The following is an 18386-nucleotide window of genomic DNA, read 5'->3' as shown; positions in this document are numbered from 1 at the left end:
TATCATTGATTTTTGTTGGTTTGAAATAAGTTCCTCGATCATTTTATTGTTTTGAATCGATTAAAGTTTTACATCGGCTGATAAATGGTTTCATCTCTACTTGTATTAATTTACATAAAAACAGATTAACTTGTGGAAGTAGATGGAAGAAACAAGGATGAAATAATTGTAGAAATGCTTAAATCTAAAATTTTTTGTAGATACAAAAAACAAAACAAAAATCTTTTGTATTGCATTCAGAGTTGAAAATAGTTTTTACAGATTCTCCAGATTCGATGTGGATTTTTGTTATATTCAATTCACTTGAGTTGATTAAAGATTTTCAATTATCAAAAATATTATGCAAAAAAATAATGTCCATATTGATTATGACTAAATTTAAATGTCTATCCAATAGACTCAATTGTCTTTGTAAATGCCATTATTTTGAAAAAGCTTGTTAAACTAATTTAAATTCGCTTGGTGTTAACATTGATCAAATATTTGCAACAATGAGTGAGAAATTGTTTTTCATGGTGATGACCATTTGATCCATTTGAACTTCTTTCTCTTTCTCCTAAAGCGACTTCTCTTGTATAAATATCCAAGCCATATTGACCATCATCAGGAAATTTACAAAAAAATGTAACAATATCATCTTGGACAAAAGTTGACACATATTTCAACAGTTTCTTTTCTTCGACTCCGTTTTTATGGAGAGATGCCATGAAATCAGTTAATGGTCTTGACATTCTAAATTGAATTTCAACAGTGGATCCAGATGCAAAAATAAGAGCTTCCTGGTGAGTCAAAGCAATAAGACCAAAAAGACGGGTTGCTTTCATGGGTCCCCATTCACCAGATGCACAATCTGGTAAGGGAACCATAACAGTGTCCAAACGTGAACAAAGAATCTTAAATTTACAAACAGATTTAAATTTCATTGGTTCCCCAGTTAGATATTCACGAGGTGTTGTAGCATTGGCAAATATATCCATGATAAATTGACCATAGGTTGGTGCATGAATTCTGAAGGAGACGATATTGTTGGACACTGATTGCATCACGTATCGTTTGAGTGAGCAACCTTCGAAAGTGTCTGAGCCAGCAGCTTCACTACCTGATTCACCACAAAATTTAAGGTTATAGTGGAAAATAAGAGATGGACTCATCCGAGTAGGCATTCCTATACGAACATTACCAGCACCCGAAGAATCTGTATGAAGAACTGCTTTGGTGTCTTTGTCATCGGGAAAATAAAGTTGATAACGGAAAAATAGTGACCTCACAAAAGGCAGCTCTTCAAATTCAATCAAAGTTAATGGATGTTTCAACAATTGCCATTCATGTTGCAATGGATAAAACTCGTAGATGAATTCCCTTGGATCCGTGAGGAAGTAATGATCATCATATTCGTACCTAAGGGAATCTGATTTGCCACCTTTTGCTACAGATCCGGGTCGAGGTACTTCTTTGGCATTGACTAAATGTCGTGCTCCCCAGTTGCATTGAACAAAACGCCAACCACCGGCAACATAAACAGCGTTCCATGAATTACGGAATCGATTATCTTCAAATCGTATACCTGGTTGATAACCAGCTGATTTAGAGTATCCTTTGATGACTACACAATGAAGACCAGCATAACTGAGAAAAAATAAGACAAAAATATTAAAAGTGGGAAAAGATCAATGCTACATCTGCTACTACAATTGATTGATTAGCAATCAATGTTGAGTGTAGAAGCGTTTTTTGAAAACTTATTCATCGATGACTTTGAGAAACAGTTTTCAAAAATGTCCCTGAATAAGATTCGAAGGTTACCTGCATAGCCTTTTGAATAACACATGATAACTTTCAGTTCCATGTTTAATTCCTCGCAAGATACCCATCGGAGTATCAGCGTTAACATTATCGTCAAATTGCATGGTATTAAGATTCTTAACGGTGATCCAACGAAATATGGCGCGAGCTTTCTCTATATCATTATTACATGGACTAATAAGCAGTCTTACTAAATCGGTGAAAGTATGCTGATCTTCTCGAGCAACCTGTTATTAAATAAGAAGGAAACAAAATTAAACATTTTAATCAAACAATATTTTCGAGTCTTTGAAACAAGATAAACTTACATTTATAGCCACCTCGTCAATATGAGTAAACACTTTAGGATCAGTGTAAATCTCTGCTTTTGAAATTGAAGGAGGACATGGCGGTGGAGCTTGACTCGGATAAATTGTAGTGTTAATTTCTTCATTGATCAACCTTCTATCATCAATTGGTTCAAGATTCTGTTGAAAATATTTGGAGAAAATTCATTGTTTCATTATTATCTAAAAACTACTAAAATGTTTTCAAAATAGTAAATAATGGTTTAGTTTTTGTACCTGATGATATTCAACAAGTTTCTCGCTAATCAAGCTCATCATCTCTTTGCTTTGTTTGTCAACCAATTCAGCAGTTGCTTGTCTTTCTTGCTCAAGAAGCTTTCGGGTCAACGATTCTTTCTTCCGGTCCAATTTAATGGTCATATTTTTTTCAAGATCTTGTTTCTCTCGTTGTAATCTGAGAGTCATTGCTTTCTCTTCATCTGAAGAAAACTTTCGACTCTTTTTCATCGAAATCTCATGTTGAAATCTTGATGTTAACCTTTCCAATTCCTTTTCCCATTCCTCTTGAATCTGTTGACTAATGGTGACCTCTTCTTCAGCTCTTTTCTTGGCAAATTGACGATATAAAGCATCCTCTTCAGCTCGGTGTCGCATCTCAAGCTTCCTCTGAGTCTCTTCATCCTGAAAACAAATAAAACAAAAACAAAAATTAATACAAATAATAATAAAACAATAACATTCCAAAAGACAATAACCAAATAAAAAACCCGCTTAAAAATTCAACCCCCAATTAACTAATGATAAACAAAAACAAATAAAACTCGCCATCTCTTGGATCTAATCATGACTAAAATAACATCTCATTCAATTGCTAAATTCAAGTCAATTTGAATTATTTATAATTTTTCTAATCATCGATTCATATTTATAATAAAACATCAGATAAATCATAGTAGCTCAAAAATAAAATTCAGTTCCCATAAGCAGTTAACAACGGCAAAGGATAGATTCAAACAGTAACATTAGGCTGAATCAAACAAGGCAAGGTTTACTTTGAAAAAATTAAAAACTCTACCTTGATTGCTCATTAAAAACTGATTAATTATGATTACTGATCTTAATTTAGTGTTGATCTAACTGTAATTCAGTCTAAAATAGTCTGTATTTGTAAAAATTAGCTTCATGTTTGTAAACAATCAATCCTTAGTAATAAGATCACCATTACGAGTGTAGGAGTGTGTATCATAATCATCATAAACACAAATTTGTTAATATTTAAACAGTAATTGAAATTCTGAGCTTCAGCCTGAAGCATTCCGAGAGTAATTTTAATCTAAAAAAAAAGATTGTAAAATTGAATGAAAAACAAAATACATTTGGATCAATGAGGATTAAATTACCCAAAATTAACCTCAAATGAGTGGTTAATAAAATTTGCCGTTTTGCCCCAGCAAAGTAACTGTTGTCCTAATCATTTTAGGTGGGATTCAGTAAACATTTTCGGATCATTAAACTCTTCCCTTTAATTGTCATCAAAAATGATCATCAAACACCTTTTTCAATATGTTAAGGTTTACTGGGTTTCTGGTTAAAATCAATGACTGGTTAACTGTTAATCGACCCAGTGATATCAATAATTATCTTGGTAAACATTTTCAAAAATTGATTTCAAATCCCAATCAAAACCATGTTTACAATGTTAACCATTTAGCTAATGCAACATGAAGCTGAAAGATGAAATTGATTTTCAGATGATTGGTTCATTATTATCAACAAATGAATTATAATCAACATACGTGATGATCATGATTGTTGAATAATTGAAAGTTAAATTGAATAACTTGCCTTTCAAAGAGCATTTTAATTCAATTATCTGATTATCTGGTTTGCCAAATATTATCCCAAAAGCAAGGCTTGGTCAGCATTATTATTTTATAACATTTTTGATTATTTGGATAACTTGGGAAGGAAGTTCATAATAACAATCATCATGATAATAATCATCATTATAATAGTTTAATGATGAAAATTGAAACACGATAAAATCTTTCATTTTTATCCCATCAATCAGTATTTCAAATGTTAACCATTTCATAGTCTCGAGTGAAATTAAAAAGATGAAATTAAATTTGATAAAATAAAGTAAAAGTTGATTGTCAAAGGATAAATTTGACTTTTAATTGTATACAATTATTTGATTTTTTACAATTTCATTTTACCTTTAACCCAAAAGCTGGACTTTTCAGTGACTATTTTTTGAAACCCAAAATCTAAAGTTAATACAACAAAGTAAATGATTAAAATTGATTAATATTTACTGCTATTATTAACTCGATCACTTCAATCAATAATTGCTGCTTCAAAAGCGACCAATAGTCAACCATTTACACGTGATGAGTCTCCATCAACTGACCATTTCAACAATAAATTATTTCCGATCAATTGCACTAATCGCTAAACAAGATGATAATAGGTTTTGTTGAATTACTTTCAAGCATAGAGACACACACGTGACGGTCAGATTATTATGGTCAGTTTTTAAAATGTCATCAGATTGAAATTAAAATTGGTTCATGAAGAGCAAAATTGTTCAAAGCAATCAATCAAATTGTTGATGAAAAATTCAACGCAAACTCGCCTTTAAAATGATTTCATATAAAAATCATTTTCCCATTGAAATTGTATTGACAAACAAAAGTCTAAACCTTTTAGTAAAGTCTAGTTAAGTTAACCAAACCAGTTAACCCAAAATTTTGCGATTCTATCACTCAACAATAAAGTTAACCAGTTTTGTCAGCTGATACTTGGATTTATAGTAAAAATGTTCATCAACAGAATTAAAATTGTCATCTTTATTGTGATATTTGGTGTTGCCCTGAGTAAAAGACGTTTCTCGGAGATTGAATCAATATTGAACAACGATTTAAACAAAACAGTTGTTCAAGCTCCAAGTGAAAATATTATCGGAGTCCTTTCAGAGTTGGAAAAATATTTGGCAATTGTAGGAAGACCAAGGTAAGTTGAAACGATTAAACCATTTCCTCACAGAAACATTGATTATTATTCAATCTCACTCTTAATCACTGAATTTTAATCATGCCAGGTTTGGTCGAAGTTTGAATAAAAAATCATCAAGTAAATTGGATACATTTGATTGTAACAGGATTTGTGACAAACTGTTCACATAACCCATAACCAAAGAAGAAAACCAAAGACCCAAACCCAAACCCAAACCAGATAAAAGCCAAAATCAATGACAAAAATTGGGTTAACCTAAAAGTCAGTTGATTCAACCTCAACATCCACTTGATACTAATTACTCAATTTGATCACTAAATTGAAAGAAAAATGTTGATTCTGTAAATTTAACCTTAATTTAATAAACTGTGATTAGATTGAAATTGTTTCAATTTTGAGTAAATGTTTTATCGCGAAACAGCTGATCAAATGTGGATTGGTGTAATTATAATTCACTGTGAATATAAGCAGGGAAAATGTGAGAAAATTATTAATACAATTATAATTAGTGTTAATTGTTCAACTCTGTTTTTGCAGCTTTTCCAAATTGATAATCAACAGTAAAAAAAGAGGTCAAAAAGGCCTGAAAAGAAGAGGTCAAACAAGAGTAACAAATTAATATGATAATTTGTGTTTTTTTTGGCTAATCAAATGTTTCCGGTTGACCCTCGTTGTTAAGGATGGTCCTTTTCTCAGATGATGAACATGGTTAATTGGACTCTGTGAGTTGATTCAATTGATGGTTGAAACACACCATGAGAAATTGTTGATTGTTTAACAGATAAACTACTGAGTTAACTATCAATTGTAATGATGAGAATTGGATGAGGTCTGAACTTTTTCTCCTTAACATGGTTAGTTGCTCTTGAAAACATGGAGTTTCTCAATTTACTGGTGAATTTTTCATCTCATTTCAACATTTGAATATGAAATGAATCTCAAATGAAATCTCGACTCAATTTGAATACAAAAAGCATCTTCAATTTATAACAATTAGTTATCAGACTTGATCTCCTTTTGTATCGACAAATGAATTATCAATTGACAGCATCGAAATTGAGATTTGAACATTTTTAAACAAATTGATTGAATGTGAAACACAAATAAAAGATAACTAAATTTAGGGCAATCAATGAATCAAGTATTTTGATAATGTATTTATGGATACAACAGAGTGAGTTAATTGAGAAACTCAACTGAACGTCTTGAATTGGGAAAAGATGAATCTTGAAATTGTTATTAAACTTGGTTCCTTCAGACTAATCATGATATTGCTATTGATATTGATAAAGATGGCAGATATTAAACCACAATAATCAGTGTTGATAGGTGAGGCTTTTAATTGTGATCATGATGATGATCAATGATGAAAAATTGTAATAAAATTTCATTCTCAACAATCAAATACAAAAGCAGGTTAAACTGGAAAGGTTTAACCACAAAGGTTTTTGTTTGAATGAAAGGTAAAAATAAAGGCAAAAAGGGACAAAAATATTGGCTAAATGAGGCAAAAGTAAAATGATTAAATGAATTGAAAATAAATTGTAATCACATTGATTGCAATGGCAATCATTTAACTTTCTCATTTATCTCAACCTACATTTGAAAGCGCAATTCAAGCGCAAGATTAACACTAAATCGAGCTTTTTATTTATTTATTTCTTCTTCTTCTGGTTAAAGGCGTTCAAGATGAAGCTCAAGATGATAATCATGATAATGAAGATAATGATGAACAGGTTAAAGATGATATATAAAGTAAAGAGAGGAAAATAAAGAGTCCAAGTTGATCACTAATATTTCATCTTCGTCAGGTAATCAACTTGATTCTCAATCAGAAAAGAGGTAAAAATAAAAGACTCATGGATGAAGATGCAGGAAAGTTACTCTTCTCAATCACCTAATTTGAGTGAAAAAACCAGAAAAGATTGAAAGTAATTTAAAGTAATCGAAATAAATTGTGATCGAAAAAAGAATCGAACAAGAAAATGAAACTAAATCATGATTTTTTCAAATTAAATGATTCACATTTGTCTTCCCAAAATGAAAGTCAAATGATTTTTCATTTTTAAATTTCAATAAAAGCAAGAAGAAAATTCTAGATGGAAATTGATATTAAATTGAATTCTTGAAATACTCAGAGAAGATCATGTAAAGAGTGAAAGAAACTAAAACGAAATCCTATTAATCCTTATCGGTCAATTAAAGTAGAAGACTGATTTTTTGGGTTGAATTATAATGTAAATGAATGAAAATAATTTACCAGAAACTCTTCAATTTTGGCTTCATCGGCAGCATTTTTGTAGTTGCGCTGTAATTTGGTTGCATTGATACCGTGTTGAATGTGAAGGGCTGAAGCATCGAATCGTCCGGCCATGTTTTCACGATTCCGATGTTGCTCAGGTTCGTAGGGTTTAGGTGTTGATAGAGCTGTTTTAATGCCAAGAGCTTCCACGTCAAAGGTACCTTTACCACTTCCACGGATTTGATCATTAACTAGATGATTGGGTTTGGGTATGTTGAGCGCTTGTTTAATCCCAACTGATAGTCCGTCCAATTTACCTGGACCTGTTTTAGGTACGTGACTCTGACAATAAACCTGTAACAACACAATAACAATAAGTTAATCACAATTTGGGTAACAGATTAAAAACAGCAAAAAGGATTTCAGTTGCTAGGAATAATGGTTAAGGATTTTAAATCTTAAAATGACTTTCATTCAAATGATGCTTTTAGTCAATTGAATGAGCATTTTAAAAATTCAGGGTCAGATTAAGACACAAACACTCACACACAAATGCACAATCATGTGAAGGTTTGATTGTTTAATATTAAATTGTTGGCGATGGTAAAAAATCAAATTGCTAGAATAATGAAAAAGCCAAGTTTCCCATTTAGGAAGTTATCTTGTAGGTTGGTTTCATTAGGTTTTTGGTTTAACCTCGATTGAGACATTTGCGTATTTAATTGTGATAAAAGTTTAGTTAACTTTGATCAAAATGTTGTTGCCCTGTTGCTTACTATTAATACTCAATTTGTCGTGTGAATCTATTATCAACAGTAAACTTATTAATCAATCTGATGTGGATTAAACTAATTACAATCACTAATAATAGTGTTATAATTGTTGCTTTAAAAAGGTTTGTTTTTACCAAATAAATGCAATTCTTTGATACATTGAAGATGAAAAGAAGATAATTAATGAGCTCAATTGTTAATTAATCAGCAAATAATTGAAAAAGCAATGAAAACAATTAGCCTTTAAGCACATTATCATTTGATTTACTGAATAAAATTCTGGTTAAAAGACGCAAAGTGTTGATTGTTGGAAAACAAGTGAAAATCAATTGTTGAAAAAAGATGAATCAACATGAAAACAATCTAGAACAATTAATTGTATTGTTAATTGTTGGTGTAAAGAGTTGATAATTTTTAATGTTATTATCAACTAATGGTACAAGTTGAAAAAAAGGATAAAAATGGGAAAAGTCAGTCTTTCATTGGGACCATTTTATCATGTAAAAGTGCATTTGAAAATTTCGTGTTTCACGGTCCTGTCAGATAATTATATCATCAGATTGATTATTATTCAAGAAAGTTTATCATTCATTGCTTCCTTGTCTTTACCCTTTACCATTTGTTATCCTCATCATCTTCCTCCTTCACCTTCCCAATAATACAATCAAATGTACATTATTATTAGAACCATGTAACTAGTGGTTCAACGGGTCTATCAATAAGTCTACATGATGATTATGATGGGGATGAGTAGAAGAAGAAAAGATATTTTTACAGTAAAATTGAGAAGACAATTTTGTGTTCAATTGGCCTTAAAGTGAGGCACGTTCATGATAGTTAAGGTTATCATCGTAAAGATAGATCAAGGTTTGCTTCCGTAAAAAAGGTTGACAATAAGATTATTGTTGTTTATTGTAGTCAACTATTGACTGATTATGTTGACAATAATATGGTTAATATTTGTTTATATTTTTTATTGATGTCGTTTTTTGTATCGCAAATGATTACTTGGGTTGTTGACTTTTTCAGGTTTGTTTTTGCCAACTTTCAACGGCACCAACAATTAACAATTCAATGTTTTTCGTTATTTTTGTAAGTGTCTCAAATCAGAGTTGAATGTGACTTGAAGTGAAAGTTGATTATTGGATGAATGAGGGAAATTGTGAAAACAGTAAATTCAATTGAATTGAGGTTTATGGTCAACAGTTTCTAGGTGTGGCTATTGAAGCAACGGAAATTTTAACCACTTTAAGGTTGGGTTAAATTGTTGCATAGCGTTAACCAGTTATGTGACAATTTGAATCATTTTAATACTTGACTTTTGTGTCTGAGCTTTTCAGTCTCTTGGTAAACACAACTAAACTGGGATTGACTTAATCATTTGGTTAATTGTATAATACTGTTTAGATTAATTGATTGTTCAACTGTATTCAAAGGTATTGAGTTTGGACAGTAAATGATATTCAGTTATTTCCTACTTTTAACAGATTTACTTTATAACCAAATTATTCATCAGGATTCACACTCATGGTGAGATTATGATAATGGTCATGAAGATTATCATGAAAATGGTTTGTAATGAGAGGATGAGAAGGAAGAGGTTTGGGCAAGCTGATGACCCAATCTGGTTAACTGAATCAACATTAATATCGTCTGCTTTGACTGTTCACTGTAAATGAACAACAGGGTGACAACGTCAAGAGTCTGATTAGGATCATCATTTTTTGCTCATCTTTTCATCAAAAAAACGCATCTTCTTGTGTAAATGAAGCAAATGTATTTAAGGATCAAGTGAATTAGACTGAAAAAGAGACTGATGTGATGTTCACCATTAACATCACCATTTAAGTACATTTATCATTATTGTTATTAGTATTTATTGTGATAAATGGCTTTCGATTCCTTAACAAAATGATAATTGGAATCAGAAAAAAAGAGAGATTCAGTTAAGAATTTAGGTGAAAAAAAAGATGAACAAAGGATCATCAGGTGTTGATTTGATCTGTTTATTTGAATCACAATACGGATATTTTTTAACAGCTTTTGCGTTCAGAATAACTGTCTTCAGTCTGATGATGATAACGGTAATAATCTGTTAATGTTATTGTCTTAACTTGTTTTATATCAATTGATGAAAATTTAGTTTCAAATGAAATCTCAATGAAAACGGATTTAACTTGATATATTGTTCAATTGGATATGAAAAGCTTTTCTTTACTTTAACCGATTCAGATCAATTTGTATGTAACATTTGACTCTTATACTGGATAATAATAAATGGATAATAACGACTTAATTATGATATTTAAGAAGGATTTGGATTAAGATTGAGTTATGCATGAGATATGATTAAGATATAAATAATGTTTTAATCAGCATTCATTGTTATACTGATTGGTATGACTGATCACATTTACGGATGTTTGATTATCAGGTGAAACAAATTTCAATTTAAAAGTAACATTGTGGTCAATTGAGTTGTTTAAATATGTTTCAAGTGAAGGTTAAGTTAACCATTAGATTATTAGTAAATTAATTAGAGCTTTTAGATTGCCTTTCATTAGTGATTTACTTAGCCTCGAATCAAGGTTATCATTACAATTAGTCGATTGTTAATGTTAGCAGGTTCTTTGGGTTTCATTTAAGAACATTTAATTGCAAATCAATCTGTAATTTAAGGTCGATCTAGAAAAGACAGAAATCAAATTAAATGAAACATTAATCGAACAGCCAGAGTTTACAATTAGATTCAATGTAAAGTGATTTACCTTTTTTTTAAAATCATTTCAACTGTTTGTAATTTGTAAATTGTCAGCTGTGATTGAGTTTGGGTGGATTTTGTACTGATTTAAGTTACAAATTGATTACTAATGATTGTGCTAATGCATTCACTTAAAAGGTTGTTAATCAAGCAAATCAAATCATATTTTTTGATCATTGAGCAGTGAAATTTAATCTCATAAGGTAAGCTGATTGTAATTATTCATCTTAAATCAACAGGTTAACAAGGTTAACAATATTAAAGCTATTTCTGGTTTTTACCTTTAATACAATTTATGAGCAACCAAAAAATTGAGATTAATGACAAGTTAACATGATAACAGATATTTAAGGTTCAAGAGGTTTAATTTGATCCTTACATTGTGGCCAGAAATTTAATATGCCAACTCAATAACAATTTTGGCTAATATCAAATTTCCCTTCTCTTTTCAAGATTTGACTAAGGACAAGTGTCAACCTGATTAGTAGATTGTTTGAAACATTTGGTGGTCCTAAAAAAGGTTGACCATAAATAATAATAATGATGTGCGTTGTGTGTTTGGTGATAAACATTAGACTTGGACTTATCATTTTACCTGGTGAGTTTGCCCTTTTTTTATGTTTGGTAGCTCAATAACAATGTGAATGTAATTAAGGGATTGCATGCAAAACAAAGATGGAGACTGAAAATTAATGTAGTGACAATTGGACAAGCAGAAAAACCAGAAGAAAAATAATCAACAGAGTTGACCAGAAGTGAAGGTTTAGAGATAAAAATATCTCATTTCTCAAGGAATGGGATTGTTTAATGGAAAAGGTTGAAAGAGTTAGTTTATGATGATGATGTCTTTCAACCGGTTAGAAATGATGGAGTTACAGGTCAAGGAAAGTTAGATAATGAAGTTGAATGAAAATAAAGGTTGACAAGAGGAACCATTAGCTATTGCTTGTAACGGTTACCTCTGGTGATCCTTCACTAGCAGAGGGTTATCTTGTTTGTCGGTGGATTCAAAAGGTTAGCGCTTTTGTGCATTCTCGAAGCTTCAGTATTTTAGACAATCGCTATCATATTTTACTAGCCAATGGACCTCTCAATGATGATGGGTCAATTGCATATCACGATGAACGATCTTCATCTCCTAATCCAGTCAGCTTACAAAGTGTTGGTATAGTTATAGCTGACACAACAACTCCAACTTTGATTCGTTTGCATGGCTCTCTTATGACCATCACTTGGGTTGGAATAGTGAGTTTGGCTTGCATCATTGCCCGTCATTACAAGGAATCGTGGGATGAAAAAACCATGTGTGTTGTGAAAATATGGTTCATTCTTCATCGAAGTTTAATGATTTTAGCGATAATTTTTGCTATTCTCGGCATTATTTCTATATTTGTTCAATGGCATGGAAACAGTTTACACCAATATCTAGGTCTTATTTCAGCTGTCCTTTTCCATTTTATTGGATATTAGCATCTCATATTGTTATTTATGTTGCTATTCATCTTATCATGCAATGTCACTCTGCAATCATTTAATCTAAAAAACGAGTGATCGAAGAAGCTCATGAATCTCTCAAATCATATGCCGTCACCTCAACATCGTCTCCTAGTCCAGCATCTCGAGTTGGTGAAGGCTTTAGAAAATTTATGCTTGGCTTATACGTTGTGATTATAACAGTTTCAACAGTTATTCTTGTTTTGAGCATCATTTTACAATCAAAGTAATAATAACAAGCATAAAAGCAATTTTTTGTATCAAGTGAAACCCAACAACAATCAATGAAGAACCATGGACATTTTTTGTTCCAACTTTCCGAGCTTTTGTTCAGTTCGTCAATGTACCGTTTTGAACCGCTGATTTTAAGTTCATTTATTTTTTTCTTCAACAAATTCTTAAAATTTTAACATCAAAATTATCTATTGATTACCGTCATGCTCATCAACATTGACAACATCTTCATTATAATCGCCAACCTCTCATGGTTATCAAGTTAATGGACGAGTTTAGTTTCCCCATTCAGACTCATTTGTTATTGTAAATACAAAAGTCAAATAATTAATCAGGGTAAATCATAATTTTTCTTTTGCAATGTTCATAGGCTATTAATTTGATCAGACTGACTATCAGAGACTTTTCTGAATTCCCGATTCACAATAGAAAAGAAAACATTTCTCAATTTATTCAATTTATTTTCAATTTCGATATTCATGCTTCACCATTTTCACAGTAAAATTGATCTTACTTTCTCTAGTCTACCTTCAAGTATATCTTTTTTATTCAGCCTTTTAGTCTATTAAAATTTTAATACCAGTAATTATGATGATGATAATGTCTTTCAACCGGTTAGAGACGATTGTTCAGGTAAAGGAAAGATGGATAATGTAGTTGAATGAAATAAAGGTTGACAAGAGTATATGCTGGACATTTATACACAAGTCCAATGTACATTGAATGATTACTCTCCGGATACGTCTAACTGGTTCCAGGTATTACTGTACTAACGAAAGGTGTATGTGTGTGTGTTTGTGTTTTATGTTTACTTGAATAGAGGAAAATGAAAAGGGATAGGAAGATGATATTATTTACCTCTTTATCATCATTGTCTTGTTGATTGTTGTAATAGGTTTTTAAGGTTAACTTGGTTCCACAATTGGCGCATTTGAAGCAACCTTGATGGAAAAAGGTGAAGTCTTTCAATGGTCCAATTTTGTCCACTTGGTACACAACGTGGTTACAACGGAGACAGTGATTTTCATACATACTGTTACCCATTTTACGTCCACCGTTGTTTAGACTAATAGTTGTTGCCATGGTCAGGTCAAATGGGTTGAAAGACACAGTCAACAGACACAAAAAAAGATTAGGTTAAAAAATGGTTGAACGTTGAATCATCCAAATTGGTATTCCTGTTTTGTTAACTTGTGCTGGTATCTTTTTGGTTTATTGGTTTCTCTCGGTTTCTTTGGCTTTTCAACTTTAGTTACCAATTATGGCCAGTAATAATACACTTAAAACATTTGATTAATGTTAGGTTAAGGTCACAATCAACCAATGGTGAAAACACAGTCGTGGAACAAGGTAAAAAAAATGGAAACACAATAAACTAAAACTTGTGCCACATGTTTTCAGCTTATTCACTTATATTTCTTGATAAACCTTCTCCTTGTATTTGAAGGAATCATTGAATGGTGATCAACAGGATCATCATATCAGACTAAATTGTCACCTTATTGATTAGCTTGGTTGGTTGGTGTTTTCTTGGATCAGCAAATCAATTGTTACAACAGAAAACAATCAAAGAGCAAGCAAAAAACGGCAAAACATAAAAAGCAAGTGCAACAGTTAATATGAAAAAAGCTGGTAAAGATGAGTAGTCAGGCCAAAGTTGTTACCAGATATCAAATGTAAACCTTTCAGTTTACAACATTTGAACACAAAAATTATTATGAAAAATTGATAATATTTAGAAATATTTATATTACTATATTTTTATGTATATATCAAATCACAATTATAATGAAAACATATTAACAGCAACAATTTATGACAGGTTAGATTACAAGACAATTGAAGTGATATTGTATTTACATGAAAACACACAAAAGTATAAGGTTGAAAAAGACTGTCAATAAAACAACAAACAACAATAAACAACAACAAAACAAGTGATATGTAAGAAGTGTAATGTGAGGGCTGATTGTTGATCAAAATGATAAACAATAAGCAGGCAAACAAATAAAGCTGTGATGATCGATGAGAAATGATCCGATTAAACTTGTAACTTATCACTGTTGCGAGGGTTAATCAAAGGTTAATACCTTTCACCTTATTTTTAGTTGTTTTGGTTTTTTCTCCTTGGTTTCTATTTCTTTCAAAGTAGGTTTGGTCAAAGAGATTTGACCATTTTCAGATGGTAACACGGTAAGAATGGTGATGATGATGATATTGTTGATGATGATGAGATGGTTGATGAAGGAGTTGGGTTAGGTTAGACAAAGAGAAAAGAAGAAGAAGAAGAAACAAGAGAAAACGATGAAGAAGAAAAGGAAAAAGAAGATTTATTCTCAGGTTCTACCTTTACTCTTTGGTTGGGACATAATTTTCATTTCTACTTGGGCCAACAACAACTTATGAGAAAAAGCATGCAAGATAAGAGTAACAAGATGATGATGATGAAAAATGAAATAAAGAGAGAGAGAGAGAAAGAGGAGAGTGGGGAGTGGGGAGGGAGGGAAAGCCTGACCTAACGTTGTATGACGTGGGGATACAAAAGTGTGTAATAGAGGCAAAAGCTACTCAACCAAAATAAAAACAAGTTTTCACACACAACTTCAGCTCTCTCTTTCTCACTGTTTTTTTCAATCTCTCATTCAATCGTCATCATCATCATGTTCACCACCATCATTGTCTTCATCGTCTTCTTCATCCTCATCATTTCTTTAACCTTTGGCATCATCTTTTCACTTGACAACAAACCTTTCAGTCAATTCGCAACACTGTTAACCCAAATGGCAACTCTTGTAGGTTTTCAACAAAAAATCCTGGTTAACTTGGAGAAATCTTGTAACTCTGGTTAACTCTGGTGCTTTTGGCTCAATTTTTGGCCTGCTAAGTGTTGATTATGTAATAGTAGCCATCAGTGGATTCAATCATCATTTAGAACTTTTAATGCAATAATACTATGCAATAATACTGTGCAGTATTACTATGCAATAATACTGTGCAATATTACAATGCAATAATACTGTGCAATATTTACTATTTAGTTAATAATCCTAACATTGTCATCGATGCTTCTAAAAATGTTTAATTTATGCTTAAATTATCTTAAACAATTAACCAAAGTCATTTCTAATCAAAATCATATTGTTGACCAAAAAAAAAGGAAAAAGATTTAGATTTAAACAAGGATAAGGATTCTCATTTTTAATAGTTAATTATTAGCTATCATTGTTTCAAGAATTTAATTGTAATTTTGATTTATAAGTGATTGGTCGACTGATCAAAATCTAATAAAAATTAACCTTAAAACCGCTGGTCAATCTTGGTATCAAGAACTTCATTAGTTTCATTATAAGTTCACATTTAACATACCTTATTATTAATAACGTATACCGTTAATCTCATCTCCTTATCCACCTATCACTTGATCACTTCACCACACAGACCTTTCAATACGAGACTGCTATACCTTTTACATACAATATTATTATAAAAGGCTCTTATTCATTACAAGTCGACAGGATGAGCTTGCATGGTTCTCCTACCGTTTCACCAACACTCAATCCATCTGAATTGAATGACAAGGGTCCTGATAATACTGATTTGACCAAGGGTGTTCAAAACAGTGTTGTCGTTGAAAAGAGAAGCGAGGAGAGCGTCAGTCAGCAACGACCAGTAACTACATTACATCGACCTAAGCTTCATGTTTTCAATGGCCAAGAGAAAGATATTACTGTTGAAAATTGGGTCAAGATGTACGAAACAGTTGCCGAAAGTTATCAATGGTCTGAAAAGCTAACGCTCAATGCTCTTTGTGAGTATTTAGGTGGTGAAGCTCTGAATTTCTTCATTGAAACACGAGATGGCAAATCCTGGGAAGTTATTAAAAATTCTCTTATTGCTCGATTTGGAGTTCAGGCTGTTGATCCTATTGTTGAGTTTTCACGTTTGAAGTTTTTCCAAACCAAAGATGTCAATGACTATTTCCTACGAAAGAGAAGATTAGCTAATTTAGCTTGCCTAACTGAATCACAAGCTGTGGTATTGATGATTGAAAATTTATCAGATGAATTACGTAAATGTTTTATCGGTCATAGAGTCAGCACTTACAATCAATTTTGGTCGATTGCTAAAGCAGCTGAAACGGCTCTTGAAAAACGTGTTAACAACTTCCATCATCGTTCAGGTCAACAAAATCGACCAAATAAGAGGAAATTTGAATTACCAGACAAACCTGTAAAGAAGCAACCTAAAGGAGCTTGTTGGGGTTGTGAACGTGCAGGTAAACCCAACCAACTTCACTGGTCCAATGAATGTCCATTAAAGAAGGGGCAAATTCAATCAGTCAATCATATTAACCAACCGTTTGAACCTTCAACTTCAACTCAAAATCAACGATCAAACAAACAAGGTAAACCCAATAATTTAAACTAATACCCAGGTCTGACACGAAGCCTTTCCACATCATAATCCGGGGCTTCATCGAATCAACTCCTTTGGATATATTATTCGACCCTGGTTCATCAATTACATTGTTGGATGAGAGTTTTATTCAACCTAAAAATCTTATTAACATTGAAAATAAACTGACATCTTTCTCTACATTGACTGGAAATGGTTTAGTCTCAGGCCTGGCTAAAATAACATTGAGAATTGGACTCATTACAAACAGTGTCATTGTTTGTGTCACCAAGTTAGTTGGTTTTGACTTACTATTAGGTTTAGACAATATTTTTAAATTTAACCTGAAATTTGATTCTGACTATTCCATTGATCAGAATTCTTCTTTTGTTTTACCAACTAATGTTCAGTTAGTTGATCCTCTTCAAATTTTTCCTGAAACTTTTTATCTTGATCTAAAGTCTAAATTGAATAGTGATAATGATTCTAGACTTTTGAAAATATTGACTGAGAATAATGAGATATTTAGTGATGATAAGTTCAGAATTGGTCGTTTGAATGACATTGAATGTGTCATTGAATTGAATTCGAAAATTCCTATTAACTCGAAGCCTTATCGAACAACTCTAGAAAGTCAAGCGAGAATAGAGAAGGAAATTAGTTCACTGTTAGAAACCAATTTGATCCGTCATTCCTTTTCTCCTTATGCTTCTCCTGTTACACTAGCCTTTAAGAAAGACGATGGTGATAGAACTCGTTTTTGTATAGATTATAGAAAGTTGAATGAGATCGTTATTCCAGACAAATATCCGATGCCTAGAATTGAGGACATAATTGATAATTTACATGATAGTAAGTTCTTTAGTGTTTTCGATGTTAGATCAGGGTTTTGGCATGTTCAGATGCGTGAGTCGGACATTACTAAAACTGCTTTCGTTACACAAAACAATCATTACGAATGGTTAGTAATGCCATTCGGTTTCAAGAATGCCCCTGCTATTTTTCAAAGGGCAATTCGAGGAATCATTGAAAAACATGAGCTTACTAATTTTTGTCACAACTACATTGATGATATCATTATCTATTCAAAAGACCTTGATACTCATTATCAACACATTTCTTTGCTTTTAGAAGCAATGAAAACTGAAAATGTAAAACTTAATTTTAGCAAATGTAAGTTTGCTCAAAAAAGAGTGAATTATCTTGGTCATCAGCTATCATTGAATGAAATCAAACCCATTCAATCTAATATCGATTCAATTTTAAAATTGAAACCACCAACGAATCTTACGCAAGTAAGAAGATTTCTCGGTAAAATCAATTACAATCGTAAATTTATACCGAAAATCACTGAGATACTAGAACCAATTCATAAATTA

The 18386-nt window shown here is 31.8% G+C and overlaps 1 protein-coding gene and 1 long non-coding RNA gene across 2 annotated transcripts; one reads left to right on the top strand and one right to left on the bottom strand.

Annotated features, from left to right (window-relative positions):
• Window positions 1-9: 9 nt before the first annotated feature.
• Hil (peptidase hillarin) lies at window positions 10-15258 on the bottom strand. The gene is made up of 6 exons (XM_015926569.3): window positions 13471-15258; window positions 7369-7704; window positions 2367-2771; window positions 2112-2270; window positions 1804-2030; window positions 10-1626 (listed from the first exon to the last, which is right to left on the bottom strand). Exons 1-6 carry the CDS (start codon window positions 13693-13695, stop codon window positions 450-452), a joined length of 2529 nt encoding a protein of 842 aa, XP_015782055.1. The 5' UTR covers window positions 13696-15258; the 3' UTR covers window positions 10-449.
• On the top strand, window positions 4772-5491 carry LOC112538608 (uncharacterized). Its single transcript, XR_003081829.2, has 2 exons — window positions 4772-5105; window positions 5194-5491. It is a non-coding gene; the product is annotated as an uncharacterized LOC112538608 (long non-coding RNA).
• Window positions 15259-18386: the final 3128 nt, after the last annotated feature.

Source organism: Tetranychus urticae, chromosome 3, assembly GCF_039701765.1.
Source record: "Tetranychus urticae isolate SD_2017Ah chromosome 3, NJAU_TeUrti_SD_1.0, whole genome shotgun sequence".
Lineage (NCBI taxonomy): Eukaryota > Metazoa > Arthropoda > Arachnida > Trombidiformes > Tetranychidae > Tetranychus > Tetranychus urticae.
This window is presented reverse-complemented; position numbering and strand designations above follow the sequence as displayed.

Bases quoted from the DNA above. Each gene is read 5' to 3' on its own strand.
- Hil (XM_015926569.3), bottom strand. From the start codon at position 13,695: ATGGCAACAACTATTAGTCTAAACAACGGTGGACGTAAAATGGGTAAC. The intron at 7,705-13,470 runs GTAAATAATATC...GTGTTGTTACAG, and splicing joins AAGACAATGATGATAAAGAG to GTTTATTGTCAGAGTCACGT. The intron at 2,271-2,366 runs GTACAAAAACTA...TATTTTCAACAG, and splicing joins AACTTGTTGAATATCATCAG to AATCTTGAACCAATTGATGA.